Here is a 19,475-nt window from a genome sequence, read left to right as displayed (position 1 = left end):
TAACTGCAGATTCAATTTTTTTTTTTTTTTTTTTTGAGACAGAGTCTTGCTCTGTCACCCAGGCTGGAGCGCAGTAGTGCGATCTCAGCTTACTGCAACCTCTGCCTCCTGGGTTCAAGCAATTCTTGTGCCTTAGCCTCCTGAGTAGTTGAGATTACAAGTGTGCACCACCGTGCCCAACTAATTTTTTGTATATTTAGTACACACAGGGTTTCGCTATGTTGACCAGGCTGGTCTCGAACTCCTGGCCTCAAGTGATCCACCTGCCTTGGCCTCCCAAAGTGCTGGGATTACAGGCATGAGCCACCATGCCCCAGCCTAACTGTGCATTCAATTCCTTTAATGGTTAGAAATCTATCTAGATGTTCTATTTTCTTCTAAAGTCAGTTTTTGCATTATATTTTTCTAAGAATTTGTACATCTCAGCCAAGTATTCAAATTTATAAATACAAGGATACCTTTTGACTTAATTGTGACCCTTTTTAATTCCTAGTAATGTTTATTACATCTTCTATTTTTACAGATCAATCTTGTCAGGCATTTGCCAATTTATAATCTAAGTAGCTGGGATTACAGTTGTGAGCTACTGTCCCTCGCCCAATTTATAATCTTTTCAAATACTTATTTATTTTTAACTTTGTTGATTTTTTTCTATTGTATCCAGTTGATTTTCCACCAATTGCTGCTCTAATTTTTAATTACTTATTTTCTTACACTTTCTTTCTATTTATTGTGTAATGCTCTTTTCACACAAGAAGGTGATAAAATTGGATTTCTATATTAATAATCTACAGCTCACATTTTTTCACTGATACAATTTAGACTAGCCTTCTCTTCTGTTATATAATTTTCCAAGAATACTTAAACCATTCATTTTAGCTTCCCTCCTGACTCATTAATTGGCCATTGCTAGTAAGAGCAGACAAAGGGAATAAGTTGACTGTCACCATCTTTACTCATTATCATAAACTATCCAAGAATAAGATGAAAATCTTGTTTAAGAAAGTTTAAGGGGCGGGCATGGTGGCTCACGCCTGTAATCTCAGCACTTTGGGAGGCCGAGGCGGGTGGATCACGAGGTCAGGAGATCGAGACCATGCTGGTTAACACAGGGAAACCCCGTCTCTACTAAAAATATGAAAAAATTAGCCGGGCGTGGTGGTGGGCGCCTGTAGTCCCAGCTACTCGGGAGGCTGAGGCAGGAGAATGGCGTAAACCCGGGAGGTGGACCTTGCAGTAAGCTGAGATCGCGCCACTGCACTCCAGCCTGGCGACCAAGAGAGACTCTGTCTCAAAAAACAACAACAACAACAACAACAACAAAACGAAAAAAGTTTAAGAAACTTACTTTCTTCATTCTCAATTTTTTCCATTTGTTCTTCAAGAGTTTTGTGGTCAAAGTGGAATGCTTCTAACACTATTACTAGCAAACTGTAAAAAAAAAAAGTACACAGAAATGTTCATTTGATTATTAATATCATTGGACTATAAAAGGAGAGGAAATTTAAACACTAATAAACATTAAAATTATTTTTATTAGTACTTTTAATTTTAACAGGTATTAGCATAACCTTATTAATACAAGATAAAAGTAAATTGAGATACAGAAAGACTAATTCAGAAAATATTTTTAAAATTACATTTAAAAAACAAAACAAAAATAAGAAGTTTGACCATACCTGACACCCAGTTTTTGATTGATCTGTCCCGTTTGTAAGACATGAATGAAATGTTTCAAGTAATACATATATGCTGACCAAGAGAGATGTTTGCAAATGGCTCCAATAATCTCTGTGGCAGCAATAGTTATATTTTCATGCTGTAAAATAAATCCAGAGTATCAATGCAGAACAAGGATTTGCTAATAAAATGCAAGGCTAACTCAGTATATTGAAAAACTTAGTAGGTTCTCGGTAATTACAGAAGAGAAAGAATGCCCAAACTATGTTCATTTTCCCCTCTAACCCTAGGAAAACATGTTATCCATTTAAAGGAATTATATCATCTTTTAAAGGCTATTAACATATTTTGGACTATTTTCCACTCAGACCTCCTTAATGGGTTCAAGACTACAGAAAGCAAATGAAATAAATTCAATGTAGAAAAACCGACAAATGACAAAAATTATGCTACTCAGTCCTCAAAAGTACATTGTGGGTGGTGGGGGTCGAGGGGAGGAAGATAATCGGAAAAATAGCTAATGCATGTTGGGCTTAATACCTAGGTGATGGGTTAGTAGGTACAGCAAACCACCATGGCACATGTTTACCTATGTAACAAACCTGCACATCCTGCACATGTACCCTGCAACTTTTATCAAAAAAAAAAAAAAAAAAAGTACACTGACTCAGAGACATCTCTTTCAGGCCATGATGAAAAACAGAGAGTGGATTTACCTGTAGACCTTAAACTAGAAAAGCAGGCAAAACGCATGAAACAGGCCAGGCGCGGTGGCACACGCCTGTAATCCCAGCACTTTGGGAGGCCAAGGAGGGCGGATCACAAGGTCAGGAGTACCAGACCAGCCTGACCAACATGGTAAAACTTCGTCTCTACTAAAAATACAAAAATTAGTTGGGCATGGTGGTGAGCACCTGTAATCCCAGCTACTCAGGAGGCTGTGGCAGGAGAATCGCTTGATTCCGGGAGGCGGAGGTTGCAGTGAGCCAAGATTATGCCACGGCACTCCAGCCTAGGCCACAGAGTGAGACTCCATCTTGGAAAAAAAAAAAAATACATGAAACAACAGTTTCCAAACCTTGGATATCAACCACTGCAGGCCAGTGATCTCTGACAGAAATAAATAAATAAAGTGAGGCTTATAATTACCCCAATTTACTCTGTGGAGAGAACTGTTAAGTTGCAGCACAGGAAGAGAAACCAAAAAGAGCCCAGTGGTCTTCCTGAGTTAGAAGACAGGGTTGAGGCTACGGTAGCTAGAGTCCACGGGGCACAGCACCAGAGAGAAGAGCTGCACAGAGGGAAGCTGCACAGAGCAAGCCCCTTGAGTCTTCGCCTGAGTACTGAGCAGTAAGCGTGAGTAAGGAAGACACGGGAAAAGAACCAAAGAAGGGAACAGGCAAAACAATCATCAAAGACCATATAAGGTTGAGGCTAGTTCACAGTCCCATCAGCCAGAGTGAAACACCTCATGCTACACAGGGCATTGGGTATTTTAGGTCCTTAGAATGGTAGTATCTCAGTACCAGGGCCCTATTAGTCATAGACTAAAGGCTGCTCCTGCCCTAAGAGAGCCTGAAAGCAAGATTCTAAAGAATTAGACTATTCACAAGTAATCTAACTGCATCTGAGAATAATTCTCAGGAATACTTAAAGACATCCTAATGTACCCAACGCCCAGTAAGGTAAAATTCATAATGTCTGGCACCTAATAAGAAATTACAGCTGGGCATGGTGGCGCTCGCCTGTAGTCCCAGCTACTCAGGAGGCCAGTGTGGGAGAATCACTTGAGAATAGCCTGGGCAACAAAGCGAGAACTCCATCTCTACAAAAAATAAATTAAAAATTAGCCAGGTGCAGTGGTGTACACCTGGAGTCCCAGGTACTTGGGAGGCTGAGGTGCGAGGATCATTTGAGTCCAGGAGTTTGAAGCTGCAGTGAGCTATGATCATACCACTGCACTCCAGCCTGAGAGACAGAGCGAGACCCTGTGCAAGTTTTCTAGCAGGCTTGGCAATAATTTATAAAATTATCATATGGTTATAAGTGGTTAAAACTTTAATACTTAGAAAAATAAAAGAAGTGAGAGAAAAGCATAAGAATGTTAAGGAGAGACATGAAAGATATTTTGAAAAGATGAAATTGACTTCTAGAGATAAAAAAGACAATTCTGAGAGGGAAGATATACTGGATGGGATTTACAGCAGATTAGACAATGCATATAAAAAGATTACTGAACTTGAAGACAGAGCAGCAGAAAAATGAAACAAAATAAAACCCAGAAAAAAAAAAAGATGAAAAAAGCAAAACAATATAAAAGCCTCTGAGTTATGGGACAACTTCAAGTGACCTAATAATGTACACTGGAGTCTCCAAAGGCAAGAAGGGGACCCAAAAATATTTAAAGAAATAATATATGAAAATTGCCAAGTTTGGCTGGGAATAGCGGCTCAACCCTGTAATCCCAACACTTTGGGAGGCCATCGTGGATGGATCACTTGAAGTCAGGAGTTTGACACCAGCCTGGAAAACATAACAAAACCCTGTCTCTATCAAAAATATAATAAAATTAGCCAAGAGTGGTGGCATATGCCTGTAGTCCCAGTTACCAGAGAGGCTGAGGTAGGAGAATTGCTTGAACCTGGGAGGCAGAAGTTGCAGAAAGCAGAGATTGTGCCACTGCAGCCTGGGTGGCAGAGTGACATTCTCACTCCAGCCTAGGTGACGGAGTGAGATTCTGTCTCCAAAAAAAAAAAGAAAAGAAAAGAAAATTGTCAAGTTTTATGCAAACTACATATCTATATATTCAAGAACGTCAATGAACCCCGAGCACAAGAATCATAAAAGAAACGACACTAAGGTACTCATAATCAAATGGCTTAAAACCAAAGGTAAAGAGATACATTTTTAAAAGCAGTTAAGAAAAAACTCTATAAAAAAATCCAGAAACTGTCTACAAGGGCCAGGCCAAACAATAACAACAACAAACAAACAAAAAAACAAAACAAAAACAAACAACCCCCAAACACATTACATTCGGGGGAACAAAGTTAAGAATGACTTCTCATTGGAAATAATACAAGCCAGAATACAGTTGAGCACCATCTTTGAAGTACTAGAAGGAAAAAACAAAAACAAAAACACAATAAACCTATCAATCGAGAATTCTATACCCAGCAACATTATCTTGCAAAAACAAAGACAAGCAAAGACAAACAAAAGCTGTAAGAGTGAATCACTAGTAGACCTGGACTAAAAATTAAGGGAAGTCCTCTTGTCAGAAATAAAATGAAGTCCAGGCACAGTGGCTCATGCCTGTAATTTCAGTACTTTGGAGGCTGAAGTGGGAGGGTTGCTTGAGGCCAGGTGTTTAAGACCAGCCTGAGCAACAAAGGAGACCCTGTCTCTACAAACAAAAACAAAAAAACAAAAAACTCACATACACACAACAAACAACAACAACAAAAATTCTCCTTTGTTTCCTGCCACAACAAATAAATAAGAAATTTAAAAAATATAATTAGAAGAAGAAAAATGATACCAGATGAATATGTGGAACTCCACAAAGAAACAAAGAGCACCAGAAACTATAAATGTGTAAGCAAATATAAAAGACCTTTTCTTTATTTTCAAAGAGTTCCTTAAAAGATAATTGACTACTTAAAGCAAAAATGGCAACAATGTACTGTGTAGTTTAAAATGAACGGAGAGGCAAAAACCTATGGCAAAAATCCCTCAATAACTAATAAGCCAATAGAGATAAAATAAAATCTCAAAAAAGTATAATTAATCCAACAGAAAAAAAGATAAAGAGAAAAAAAGAAAAAATGGGGTCAAATGGAAAATAAGAAGACTCAGATCAAAACACAATCTTATAAATAATCATATTAAATGCGAATGGTCTAAATACCAATTAAAAGGTTGTTGGACTGGATAAAAAGCAAGACCCAGTCAAAAGCTACCAATAAGAAACCAACTTTAAATGTAAAGTCATAATTAGGTTAAAAATATAAGTCTAGAAAAGGATATACTGGCAGGGCACGGTGGTTCACGCCTATAATCCCAACACCTTGAGAGGCTGAGGTGGGTGGATCACCTAAGGTCATGAGTTCCGGACCAACCTGGTGAACATGGTGAAGCTCCATCTTTACTAAAAATACAAAAATTAGTTGGGCGTGGTGGCAGGCACCTGTAATCCCAGCTACTCAGGAGGCTGAGGCAGAAGAATCACTGGAACCTGCTAGGTGGAGGTTACAGTGAGCTGAGATCGCGCCACTGCACTCCAGCCTAGGTGACAGAGTGAGACTCCATCTCAAAAAAAGGAGATACCATGTGAACACCAACCAAAGCTAAGTATACTTTATTTTTTTTTCTTGTCTACATGCCATTCATATTTTAATGGCATCAAACAGTTAGGTTATGCTTACTAGCTTTTTAAACCAGAATATAAGGGAGCTATCTTTTAACTACTTAGATAATTCTTTTAAACATTTTGAATACCCTGAAACAACAGAGGAAATCTACTATTGTATAAGGCTATGTAATCAACAGTATAAATTTAAGTCCCAAATCCTGACATTTCTGCAATTAGATTTGAATTTCTATGATCATTTAATACCACCTTTCATTAATCTTTTTTTTTTTTTCCAAATAGTCTTGCTCTGTTGCTCAGGCTGGAGTGCAGTGGTACAACCTCAGCTCACTGCAGCCTCTGCCTCCTGGGTTCAAGTGATCCTCCTGCCTCAATCCTCCTGAGCTGGGATTACAGGCATGCACCACCATGCCTGGCTAATTTTTATATTTTTGGTATAGACGGATTTTTGCCATGTTGGCCAGGCTGGTCTCAAACTCCTGACCTCAAGTGATCCACCTGACTTGGCCTCCTAAAGTGCTGAGATTACAGGTGTGAGCCACTGCACTTGACCTCATTAATCTTTTTAATCAATAATTACTTATCTAGTCTTTACTATGTGCCAGGTACCATTCTAGGCACTGTATAATATAAAGGTTAAAACAGCCCTAAGTTCGAATATCTGTTCTGACTCTGGGCGTCTCTGAGAAAGTTATATAACCTCACTTCTTCTCAGATTGCTCTCCTGTAAAATAGTACTTGAAGAATAGTCTCTACCCTACTCCAGAGGGTTGAGTTGTTGTGAGAATGAAGCACTTGAAATAGTGCCTGGTACCTGGTACGGTGTTAATGATAACTACTATTTCATTTCACTTCCTGTAAGTCATTTGCGAAAATAATGACTGCTCACTAGGGTAGTTAACCAGATTTAAGTCCTATGACACAAAAATAAAAGTATGCAATTTTAATAATGTGATAATTTCTAGGAGGAAGAATATTTTGTGGTGGGCCTTTGTGAGCTAATAATAGAAAAAAACACAAATAATAGCCATCATTTAGATAGCATTTACTATGTGTCAGGCACAGTTCTAAGAGCTTTAGAACTACTCTAAACCTCTAATTATGGTGGTGACATCAACATAAACACAAACTCCATCTATATTTTGGTAAAGGGTGTCATGGTATGGGAAGAGGGTCCTTGGTTTCTAGATCTAATGACCTACCTTGAGCATTTTCTCATCAAAAATTGGAGTCATGGCATAAGGCATGATGTAATTCTGAAGAGATTTAGAAGACAGAACAACTTTGCCTTCCATTAGTTGTTTTGCAAGTTTCTTCAAGGCTCTTGCTCTTCTGTGGATCTATGAGTTAGATAAAATATGAATTAGTTACTGAACAATCTCACCTTCAAACAGCTCCATTTTAGTATTGTATTCTCTTTTCATGAAAAGATTAAAGGAGTGGCCGGGCGCAGTGGCTCATGCCTGTAATCCCAGCACTTTGGGAGGCCGAGGTGGGCAGATCACCTGAGGTCAGGAGTTCGAGATCAGCCTGGCCAACATGGAGAAACCCCATCTCTACTAAAAATACAAAATTAGCTGGGCATGGTGGCACATGCCTGTAATCCCAGCTACTCGGGAGGATGAGGCAGGAGAATCCCTTGAACTCTGGAGGTGGAGGATACACTGAGCTGAGATCGCGCCATTGCACTCCAGACTGGGCAATAAGCGTGAAACTCCGCCTCAAAAAAAAAAAAAAAAAAAAAAAAAAAGAAAGCACAGTCTATGTGTTACATGAGCAAACACCTGTGCCTTGATTTGCTTTCAGAGATAGAATCCATAGCATTTGTTTAACAGTGAACCCAAAGTATTTACACTTCTTAGGAAAAGGCAGAGAAAAGCGACACTATTATTAACTGTGGTTTGTGATACCACCAAAGAAATCAGAATCCAGGAAATGATCATCTTAATACAAATTTCAATGATGATCATAAAGGCTAAGGAAAGAGAAGCTTAAACCTTTTCGGAAAGTTAAAACACGTCTTTCCAAATGAGGCAGAACTGTTTGAAGTATTTCATAGGTAGGAAAAGCAGAATTGTCTTCTACCTGAATGTGCTTCATGTTCTCAAAGAAGTCCATTTCTGGATCATGGTAATGAGTAAGCTGTACCAAGTCTTTGAATTCCAGTTGGTTTGGAAAGGTTTGAATTAAACAGGAAAGTATCGTGGTATAATCCTGTTGAATACTCTGTAAATATGAAGTGAAGAAAAAAATATTTTATTTTAAAAAGAATTTGCTTCTGAGAGAATATGAGGAAACAGAAAAAGACATAAAATTTTAAAAAGTAAAATATTTCCACTGTTAAAAAAAAAAAAAAATCAGGATTGCTCGAGCCCAGGAGTTTGAGAACAGCCTGGACAACATGGTGAAATCCTATCTCTACAAAAAATACAAAAATCAGGCAGGTGCGGTGGTGCATTCCAGCCTGGGCAACAAAGTGAGCCCCTGTCTCAAAAAACAAACAAACAAACAAAAAACCTGACAGCTGTATTAGATCAAAAGTGACTGGTGGCCAGGCATGGTGGCTCACACCTGTAATCCCAGCACTTTGGGAGGCCGAGTCGAGTGGATCACTTGAGGTCAGGAGCTCGAGACCAGCCTGGCCAGCATGGTGAAACCCCATGTCTACTAAAAATACAAAAATTAGCTGGGTATGGTGGCGCGTGCCTCTAATCCCAGCTACTCTGGAGGCTGAGGCAGGAGAATCACTTGAATCCGGGAGGCAGAGCTTGCAGTGAGCCGAGATCACGCCACTGCAGTCCAGCCTGGGCAACAGAGCAAGACTCCATCTCAAAAAAAAAAAACAAAAACAGAAAAATGTGACTGCTCTCCTTTCTAGTGCCACTCCCATTAAAAGTCTAGTGACTATTTACTCAATCAAGTATTCTCATTAAATGCACTATGCCTTACTACTTTTCTATACAACAGTAGCAAATGTGGGAAAACAAAACAAAACACAGCCTCAGACAGTAGTGCCTAAAAGACAAAGTTACATACCTCTGTCTGGCTCTTCAGACCTTTCCTCAATTTCTCCAGGAGTGAACGGTGGATAATTTCTCTATAGTCTTTCTCTGTGACATTCAAGGCAGCTAGCTTTTTGATGATACTCATCAGGCACATGCTGGCATTATCACTTAAACTCATATCTCCTAACTGCAAAAAAAAAGAGAAAAAAAAAACCAAATTATTCTATAATAACTACAATATGGAATATTACTTCCCAGTACAAGCATCTACAAAATTCTGTCACCGTGCTTGTAAAAATGCCTACTAAGCAAGTTCCCACAAATACTTCATACCTAAGGGAGAACCAAATGTGGGGCTATGAGGAATGTAATACTGTAAATGGCTGAAAAACCATGCTTCCCAAGAAGTGTCATTTAATTTCAGGTAGCACTACGAAATGTCCTTGTTAATTAGTTTTACCTCCCAAAGCAGGCAGTCTAAAAGGTTCACTAAAGCCAGTTTTCAATATTCAGTATCAGGTCATTACTGAAAATGACAGAATTGGCTGCTCCAGAAGCCAGTTTTCTTTTTTTTTTTTGAGACGGAGTCTCGCTGTGTCTCCCAGGCTGGAGTGCAGTGGCGTGATCTCGGCTCACTGCAAGCTCCGCCTCCCGGGTTCACGCCATTCTCCCGCCTCAGCCTCCCAAGTAGCTGAGACTACAGGCGCCCGCCACCACGCCCGGCTAGATTTTTGTATTTTTAGTAGAGATGGGGTTTCACCATGTTAGCCAGGATAGTCTCGATCTCCTGACCTCGTGATCCACCCGCCTCGGCCTCCCAAAGTGCTGGGATTACAGGCTTGAGCCACCGCGCCCGGCCGCCAGTTTTCAATATTCAGTATCAGGTCATTACTGAAAATGACAGAATTGGCTGCTCCAGAAGCCAGTTTTCAATATTCAGTATCAGGTCATTACTGAAAATGACAGAATTGGCTGCTCTAGAGTTTGTGGTTTGAAGAATGTCAAAGTGAGTGTAGGGAAGGTATCCTTGACTCAGCCAGCCAGGCAGTGACTTAGAATCTTTTGTGCTGAGTTTTGACATGATTATGAAGAATGAGCATAAAATGGGGAGATTATTTTTTCATATATTACATAATCCTTAATATTAGATGAATAACTATAAATGCCACAAAGAGATCACTGATGCCACTACACAGTTAACAATAATCAAAGGTTTCATTTTCTGCATTTTTGGATTTTAATTCAGTTCAGCAACATAGCACTTAATATAATGCAAACACTTTTTATTTCTCTTATAACTTCAATAAAAAAGGGATAATTTTCAATTAGTATAGTTACGTGTTTATAAATTGATGTAACTGATACACCATAAAATTCACCCTTTTAAAAAATTTACAATTTGGCTGGTTGTTGTGGCGCACACCTATAATCCCAGTACTTTGGAAGGCCAAGATGGGCAGATCACCTGAGGTCAGAAGTTCGAGACCAGCCTGGCCAACATGATGAAACTTTGTCTCTACTAAAATGCAAAAATTAGGTGGGTGTGGTGGCACGCCCATGTAATCCCAGCTACTACTCAGGAGGCTGAGGTGGGAGAATTGGTTGAACCCGGAGGCGGAGGCTGCAGTGAACCAAGATCACATCACTGTACTCCAGCCTGGCTGAGAACAAGATCCTGTCTCAAAAAAAAAAAAAAAATGTACAATTCAATGGGTTTTAGTATATTCAGGAGGTTGTGTGATCATCACCACTAATTCCAGAACATTTTCATCACTCCCAAAAGAAACCCTATACCCATTAGAAATCACGCCCCATTCCTCCCTTTCTGCAGCCTTTAGTGACCTAATGTACTTCATCTCTATGGATTTCCCTATTCTAATACGTAACTTCTTGATTTTTTTCAAGATGCTTTCATATGTGTTATTTTATTCACAATATTTGCCTTTCCAATCGTAAGAATAAGTGTTTTGCCAGACAAAAGATTCTTCACATGACGATATTTAATCCTAAAAACCTTTGTCCCCCCTCAAAAAACAAATTTAAAGATTAGGTCACTGTATTAGGCAGCTGTATTACCAGAACAATAAAAAATAATTTATGAATTTTGCTATAATAACCTACCTCTAGATTATAGAAACAATTATGCATAACTGGAATTAGGTAGTTAACATCCACAATTTGCATTTCTTTAATATAAGAGGTGATCGTCTGGAAAGTCTCAAAGCGAAGGTCAAAGTTGATATCATCAAGATGTCTTTGATCGAAGGCGTTAAGCTATAAGAAATGTCATTGAAATTATATAAATGAAGGTATATAAATCTTAAGTAAACAAAAATGATAATACTTTTGAAGCCAAAGAGAACCCTTCTTTCTTACCTTGACAACATCAGTAATATATTTTAACCCACTCTCAAAATCAGAAAGAGTCTGAAAGGAAAGAAAACAGTGTATTACCTTAACTTTTCTGCCCTCCTCCCCTCAGTTCCCTGTCCCCACTCAAATTCGCATAAAAACATCACCCTGGCATGAAGAAAGCCCCTAATATGGTTTATAAGTCATAATTACATTTTTTTAAAAAGGGTGATTTGGAGTAAAAATGAATAGTACAGACCTCGAAAACTGTACAAAGCAATTTTCTTGACAGTTTGTTCTTAATAACTGAGAAAAGTTTTGCTATAGGCTTGAGGAAGCTTGTAGGGTCCACACAATGCTTTAACAAGTTTTGTACTGTCACCAGAATATCGACCTCTGTATCCTTGAGAAGAAATGTTAAGAGAAGTCATATTTCAGTAAGTTATAAACTGGTCAAATTATACTTAAATATATCACAACATAGAAAACAATTACAAATAAGGTATGAAAGTAGTAATTGGAAAAATTATTTTATCATCTTTTAAAAGATTTTAGCATTTTAATTTAATGTAAAACCCTTAAGAATGTGTGAACCAGTTTCTTCCTTTAATTCTAATAAGCAATATATGTAGTTTTGAAACATAATTTCTTCTATTGTCTAATCAAAAAAGATACAAGAAAATGAGCTTGCTGAAGTACAGTAGTCCCTCAGTATCCAAGGGGGACTGGTTCCAGAACCCCAAAAAATACCAAACTCCAAGGATGTTTAAGTCCCTTATATAAAGTGGCATGGTATTTGCATATCACCCACACACCATTCTGTATGTTTTAAGTCACCTCTAGATTACTTATAATACCCAATACAATGTAAATGCTATGTAAATGGTTGTTATACTCCATTTTTAAACTTTGCATCATTTTTATTTTTATTTTATTTATTTATTCATTTTGAGGTGGAGTCTCTTTTGTCCATTCTGGAGTGCAGTGACATGATCTCGGCTCACCACAACCTCCACCTCCTGGGTTCAGGTGATTCTCCTGCTTAAGCTTCCTGAGTAGCTGGGAGTACAGGCACATGCCACCATGCCTGGCTAATTTTTGTATTTTTAGTAGAAACGGGGTTTCACTATATGGGCCAGGCTGGTCATGAACTCCTGACCTCGTGATCTGCCTGCCTTAGCCTCCCAAAGTGCGGGGATTACAGCCGTGAGCCACCACGCCCAGCTGGTTAAAATTTGCATCATTTTTATAATTACATTGTTATTTCTCCAAATATTTTCATCCAAGGTTGGATGAATCCACAGATGTGGAAATGTGAATACAGAGGGCCAATTGTATACACTTCTGGCTGTCCACAGATCTGTGGTCTTCTAAATTGAACAACTGTGTGGTGAGAAATGTTTAGTATCACTACTGAGTCTGACAAATGAGCATGAGCCACTGGAGGACTCTTAACTAAGACTGAACTGTGGTTTGAAAATCATACCAGAAACACTTAGCTGTGTCTGAATATTAAAAGTCTGATTTTTATTCCGTTTTGCCACTGTGATCTACAATTAAGATTATACAATGCGGCCGGGCACGGTGGCTCATGCCTGTAATCCCAGCACTCTGGGAGGCCGAGGCAGGCGGATCACCTGAGGTCAGGAGTTCGAGGCCAGCCTGGCCAACATAGTGAAACCCCGTCTCTACAAAACATACAAAAAAATTAGCTGGGGGTGGTGGTGGGCGCCTGTAGTCCCAGCTACTCGAGGCTGAGGCAGAAGAATTGCTTAAATCCAGGAGGCGGAGGTTGCAGTGAGCCAAGATTGTGCCATGGCACTCCAGCCTGGGACAACAAGAGTGAAACTCCATCTCAAAAAAAAAAAATTTACACAATGCACTTCTTGGGTTCCAGGCTTGTTAGAGAAAGAAAAACGCCTGAAATGAATCAGAAGCTAAACAAGGGAAACAAAGGGGCTAGTACTTTGTTATTGTTGTAGATGATGACGTCTCCACTTTCTTGCCTGCCTGCCCCCATTCCTAGCGTCTGTCCTAATCTTTTCCCTCTCATTTTAAAATTTTATTTATTTAATTAATTACTTTTTTTTTTTTTTTGAGATGGATTTTCACTCTTGTTGCCCAGGCTGGAGTGCAATGGCGCAGTCTGGGCTCACAGCAACCTCCGCCTCCCAGGTTCAAGCAATTCTCCTGCCTCAGCCTCCCGAGTAGCTGGGATTACGGGCATGTGCCACCACATGTGCCACTGGCTAATTTTGAATTTTTAGTAGAGATGGGGTTTCTCCATGTTGGTCAGGCTGGTCTCGAACTCCCGACCTCAGGTGATCCACCCACCTAAGCCTCCCAAAGTGCTGGGATTACAGGCGTGAGCCACCCTGCCTGGCCTAATTTTTGTATTTCTATAAAAAGTCTTTTAAGTTCCTTGGAACAAATGCATCACAAAATCTAGCCAGTAAAAGTGCTGCTCGCAAGTAAACCTAGAGATAAAGCGCTACTCTAAAGACAGAGTAAGTGTCCTACGAGTTTGTACCTCAGCAATATTGCCACGGTGGAGGAATGGAAGGAGAAGCGTAATGAGTAGAGAACTTTGTTCTTTGTCTTTCATAAACTTGCTGATCCTAAAGAAGGAAAAAACAAGTATGTAAGGACCATATACAGGAATATTTCTCTAAGAAGTTAAACTTTTTGTAGAAAAACATCAGTGACTAAAACCCAGTTTTAGCATTCCAATACACAGCTAGCTTTTAAGTATGTGTGCATGTATAAAAAGTTTACCTCAGTTACTTAGCTGTGCTACTCTTACTCCTCTCCAACATCAAGCTCATGGCTACTATTCTATTTATTTTGCAATATCTGATTGTGTGGGTTACAGTGAACAGGTGAATAGGTGGGTTAGAGTGAACTCCAGTCCTGTAATCTGGCAATTAGTAATTGCTTTATTTTGCAAAGAAACAACATTTTTAAGTGCCAAGACTTAAGGGTTTATGTACAGTATTTCAATTTAACACCCACGATAGCCCTGCAATATAGGAATCGTCAGCCTCATTATGCCCAGAGAAAAACTGAAACTCAGAGAAACTGACGTCTCACAGCTAGAAAGAAGTACAGCAGGTCTTTCAAACTCTGGTCTTTCTGGTACCTAATCTCCTTTCATCATCTTTCTACTACCACATAGCCTAGGATGAAATTTAATGAGTGTATTTAGTATGATTTCCCATTCTGCATAACTTAGAAATACAACAGTATTTTAAAAAGCATTGCAAAGAAGTTTCTAGAAGATTCGAACAGATCACTTTTGGTTGATACTGTTTTAAATAACAGAAAAAATACATTTTCAACAACTAAGCCTTGTAATGGTCAATTTAAAATTAAGATAGAATTGTTTCTTGCATTCAGGTTTATCAACCTTTCCCTTTACCAAAATCACAACAGACTCCTAGGTCTATTGCCAAACAGATTCTTTAAAAACCCTTGTGAGATCTTCCTGACAAAAAACAGAACAATCTGCTCTTTCAAGTTAATTATTTTTATTATTACACTAAAGAGTAAAAAACCGTAATTCCACAAAACTCAAAATACACAAAGGCTAAACAAACAAATCTATTAGTCTACTTTAGGATTTTGAAAAATCTGTTCCCTTTAATTTTATTAAACAAAGACAGATGCTATGAACGGTTTCTAGTAAGTATTCCAGCAGAGAAAGGGAATTCTGCATTAACTTAAAAGTAAAGGGGATTCAAAAATACTAAAAAACTTTTTAGCTCTGTATTGCCAGGTTCAAACACCTGAAAAACAAGGTAATTTTTAAAATTTTTATTTTATTTCATTTTCTGACAAAGTCTTACTCTGTCACCCAGGCTGGGGTGCAGTGGCACGATCTCGGCTCACTGCAACCTCCGCCTCCTGGGTTCAGGTGACTCTCCTGCCTCAGTCTCCCGAGTAGCTGGGATTACAGGTGTCCACCACCAGGCCCAGCTAACTTTTGTATTTTCAGCAGAGACAGGGTTTTGCCATGTTGGTCAGGCTGGTCTTGAACTCCTGACCTCAGGTGATCCACCCACCTCAGCCTCCCAAAGTGCTGGGATTACAGGCATGAGCCACCACGCCTGGCCAAGATAATAATTTTTTAAAAAGTTAAAACCAAGGATGGTAATGTTATCTTTTAAGTATCAACATATCACTTACTTTGAAAGAATGCCAAGCTCTTTACTGACTTGTGCTCTATTCTTTTTCTTTTTCACCTTTTCTGCACTTATTGTGGTTTTGCTGAGATACTGAAGAATTGCAGGCACATGAGGTAGAATTAATCTTCCTCCTATTGTGATAGACTCTGAAATAGATAATGATTAATGTTTTGATTTTAATAAACTCTCTTAAGGCATAACTGTACAAAATCTTCATGATGATAAGAAAAGCACTCAACCACTATGAACATTTAGTTAAATTTTGATTCTAAATAAACAACTTTCTTCTTACTCAAAATAGCTATATTACTAGTTAAATCAAGAACTTATTTAAGAGACCTTTGAGGCTTTATTTAAACCATTTTTTGGTAATAGTAAGGGAATTATTTGGGATAATATGGTAAGAAGAATGTAGAGACATGACAGTAGAAATCATTTTCATAATTTCCTGGAGGAGAGTTGAAACTTCTTGAAGAGTAAATAATCTATTCTTATAACTGCAAAGAAAATTCAGTTTATATAAATTAGTATTAGTTCCCAGAGAAAAGAAACTTATGAGCACATGCTCTCAAGTGAGTCAGATTATACTGATCTTTTTTCTCTTCTGAGGAAACAATTGCTACATCAGAAGTCTAAGAATTATCTGCTTTGTCATCATACATACCATCTATGTTTTCTGCTATGTCAGGGTATACACATCCAGTTACCAGCAAGTTCAAAACTGTTTCTGTGGGCTCGAAATCTGGAAGGTTAAGAAGGTCATCAACTATGTCCATTACAATAGTAGCTGTGGCATCAGAAAGATTCTTTGCTGAGAGAATTGCAAAAACATTGGTCAGGATATCACATTCTGGGTGCCCAGGCTTCTGTTTAGCCAGCAAAGGGAAATACCTGGAAGATAAAACATTTTAGTAATCATCTTATTCTCAATGTGTTCACTTCTAAAAACATGTCCATATGAATTTTCACCATGAGTTTAACAAATATATATGTGTATGTGTGTGTGTTTCCACATTAATAAGATTATTCAAAGGGGAATTACATTAAATCTAAAATTCGATGGATAATAGAAATTCTAAGTATTACATTACAAACATATTACTTAGGCACTTTATATATATTTCTCATTTCTCATAACCTTTCTATGTGGTAGTATCATTATTCCCACATTATGGATGAGAAAACGGATTTGTCCGAAGCCACTGAGCTAATAATAGAGCTGAGATTTGAATCACAATCAAACTCCAATGTCTAAGCTCTTTCTAAAAGAGACTTACTGAAAACAGACTACTTTTCAATTATAAGCTTTCTAGAACGTGAATGTTTAAACACTCACATAAAACCCTATGTACTAGAACACAGGAGTTAGGAGTACAGACCAAACAAACGTTTATTGATCAGGATATGGAACACTCAATGTTGGGAGACGGGGATGAATCCATCCCCAATAATGAAAGACTCACATGAAAGTTATAAATGTCCTTCCTAATGCAAATGCACCAACAAGGGCAGAGGGACAAAGGCTTTCCAGCCAAGCGTAAACCAGCAGCTGATTCAGTCAGAAATGCAATCCTAACAATTACTAGGAAGGTCAAACAGAAACAGTTCAGATAGTTTGCCTTTTTCAATTCATCATCACTGGGGTCAGGGGGCGGGAAGAGCTTGAGCTCTTTAACATACTTAGCATTGACAAACTGACAGAAAAGTTCTAAGAGGTTATATTCATACATCTTTCTGTCCAACAAATATTGTGCATAGTACGGGCAGGCTCTACACAAGGCACTTTATATTATATATTATCACCTCTTTTATCAATGAAGTGGGTCTTCACCAATAAATGGGTATTATACCCATCTTACAGGTGATGAAACTGAGGCTCAGAGGCCAACTTGACCAAAAGAACGCACAGTGGTGCTAGGATTTGAAGCTAGGTTAGTGTGACTTCAGAGACTGTGCTCTTAATCACTATGTTGTTTTGTTGTCTTAAACTTTTTCCAGCAGAAAAGGGAAGAGAACTGCTTTCAACTGCAGGTAAAGTCCTAGCAAGAGCCCATTCGGATACAATGCAACTTCCCAGCGACCAAACCGTTTTCCCTTGACCAACGTAACTTGCTGCCACAGTACAATGAGCATGCTACAGCTAACGTGCATGGCTCAATCAGCAATTCCAATCACTCAAACAACATGCAATGATCATCAACTACACATGGATGAAGATGTGTAACCCTCTTTGCCCTGAAGGAGCTGTGGATAATAAGTTATGAAGACAGATGAATACAACAAAGGCAGTATGTGATGACAGGGCCTTACAGAGCTGGAAGGAGCATGCAGAAGAAGAGACTGTGTGCTATGCTGGGGCTGCAGTGACTAGAACCAGAGCAGCTAAGAAAGGGGTCTGGGACAGTCCCGGTTTACACTGGCTGTTTTGACTTATTTATTACATCTCTTTTCATCCTCAGGAGTTTTTCAATGTGGACAAAAAAGTATATGCTCACCCTAGTTAGTAAGTTTTTGCTGCCCTGAGTTCACCTAATTTCTGAGAAAATTTAAACTTACTTATAAGCTAGTAAAATGCTAGACTTCTCTATAGATGAAAAATCTGTTTTAATTTCTCATTGACACTATGTAAACAGGAACTACACTTCAAAATCTTTTTTTTTTATTAAAAAGTAACATTCCCATTGAAGGGGTTCTGAAATATTCATTCGTTAATTCTTCCACACACAACGTCATATGCATATCTATTGCTATGTGGATTCCAAGGGAAGTCAACAATTTTAGAGATTTCTTTCAGGTAAGTTTTAAGTATAAAAGGAAAAAGAGGTTCTCTTCCATTGCTATGTGGCTTCTATTTACCCAACCAAAACATGAGAAATTGCAGAAAAGAATGAAGTGGATCCAACAATGTGGCTCAATACCTTGAATAAGGCCCCAACGAATATGAAAATGAATCTCTATTGTAAAGTCTTCCTGGATGAAAGTCCTTCATGGCTTATGTGCATGGAAATGACAAAACTACATACAACATTTCTCAAGTATGCCTATGAAGTGTCGCTTACAAATGTCCAATGATAAAGATATAAAATTGCTGTGTCAAATTGGGGAATAAATGTAGACAACGTACTATTAGTAAAATAGACAAGTTTTCCTGAGGAAGACAATGTCAAGGTTTTTGGTTTGTTTTTGAAGACTAATAACATGAAGAAATGTTCATGACATAAAGATACACGAAAAAAACAAAATCAAAAGCCAGTTATACAGTATGATTCCAATCTTGTAAAAACCAAGACTATGATTTTAACATCACTGAATCAATAATAAAACCTTTTCTGACCATGAGAGCTGAATGTACATTTAGATGGAGTTTCACAAAGAAGACAATCGTCTAGAAAATCTAGAAAGCTTGTGAGGTTTTCCTGATTTTCAGTGGGAACTGGGAAAAACACATAGAATGCCAATTACAAGTCAGCATTTATTTTTAAGCAAGCATGCAGAAAATGATAATATTTATGTGATGATATAACTATCTGGTGTGTTTCACATTGTTTCTCCCTATGCCAGGCCAAATCAAACTGCTGACATAATTATTACATATATTAGAAGAACATCTCTATCAACTCTAATACTTAAAATTTTCAAGTTTTAATCAAACTGTAAAAATTACCAAAAAAGTATTAGTTTTAGCTGTAATACATACTCTAAAATTTTCTTTACTTTGTAAGATGTTATTTTACCTATTTTTACTTTTTAATTATTCTAAAAAATTCAAACAGTCCAAAAGATGTATTATGAAAACTCTCCTCTCCCTGCTTTGTTCCACCCAAACCTCCATGTGCTATGGCCACATTGTTAATAGTTCTCATATGTCCTTCTGGACAGTTT

At 38.2% G+C, this 19,475-nt stretch overlaps 1 protein-coding gene across 1 annotated transcript in view; it reads right to left on the bottom strand.

Moving 5' to 3' along the window:
• Positions 1-19,475, bottom strand: part of UTP20 (UTP20 small subunit processome component) — a 109,140-nt gene that overhangs the window by 32,156 nt on the left and 57,509 nt on the right. Inside the window, exons 30-40 of the mRNA XM_001091709.5 lie at positions 16,258-16,484; positions 15,595-15,739; positions 13,940-14,027; positions 11,669-11,812; positions 11,434-11,484; positions 11,179-11,331; positions 9,089-9,244; positions 8,138-8,278; positions 7,255-7,392; positions 1,680-1,819; positions 1,349-1,431 (exon numbers count right to left, since the gene is read on the bottom strand). Of these exons, the coding sequence (XP_001091709.3) occupies positions 1,349-1,431; positions 1,680-1,819; positions 7,255-7,392; positions 8,138-8,278; positions 9,089-9,244; positions 11,179-11,331; positions 11,434-11,484; positions 11,669-11,812; positions 13,940-14,027; positions 15,595-15,739; positions 16,258-16,484 (1,466 nt within the window). The remainder of the gene's footprint in view (positions 1-1,348; positions 1,432-1,679; positions 1,820-7,254; positions 7,393-8,137; positions 8,279-9,088; positions 9,245-11,178; positions 11,332-11,433; positions 11,485-11,668; positions 11,813-13,939; positions 14,028-15,594; positions 15,740-16,257; positions 16,485-19,475) is intronic.

Source organism: Macaca mulatta, chromosome 11 (assembly GCF_049350105.2).
Source record: "Macaca mulatta isolate MMU2019108-1 chromosome 11, T2T-MMU8v2.0, whole genome shotgun sequence".
Classification (NCBI taxonomy): Eukaryota; Metazoa; Chordata; class Mammalia; order Primates; family Cercopithecidae; genus Macaca; species Macaca mulatta.
This window is presented reverse-complemented; position numbering and strand designations above follow the sequence as displayed.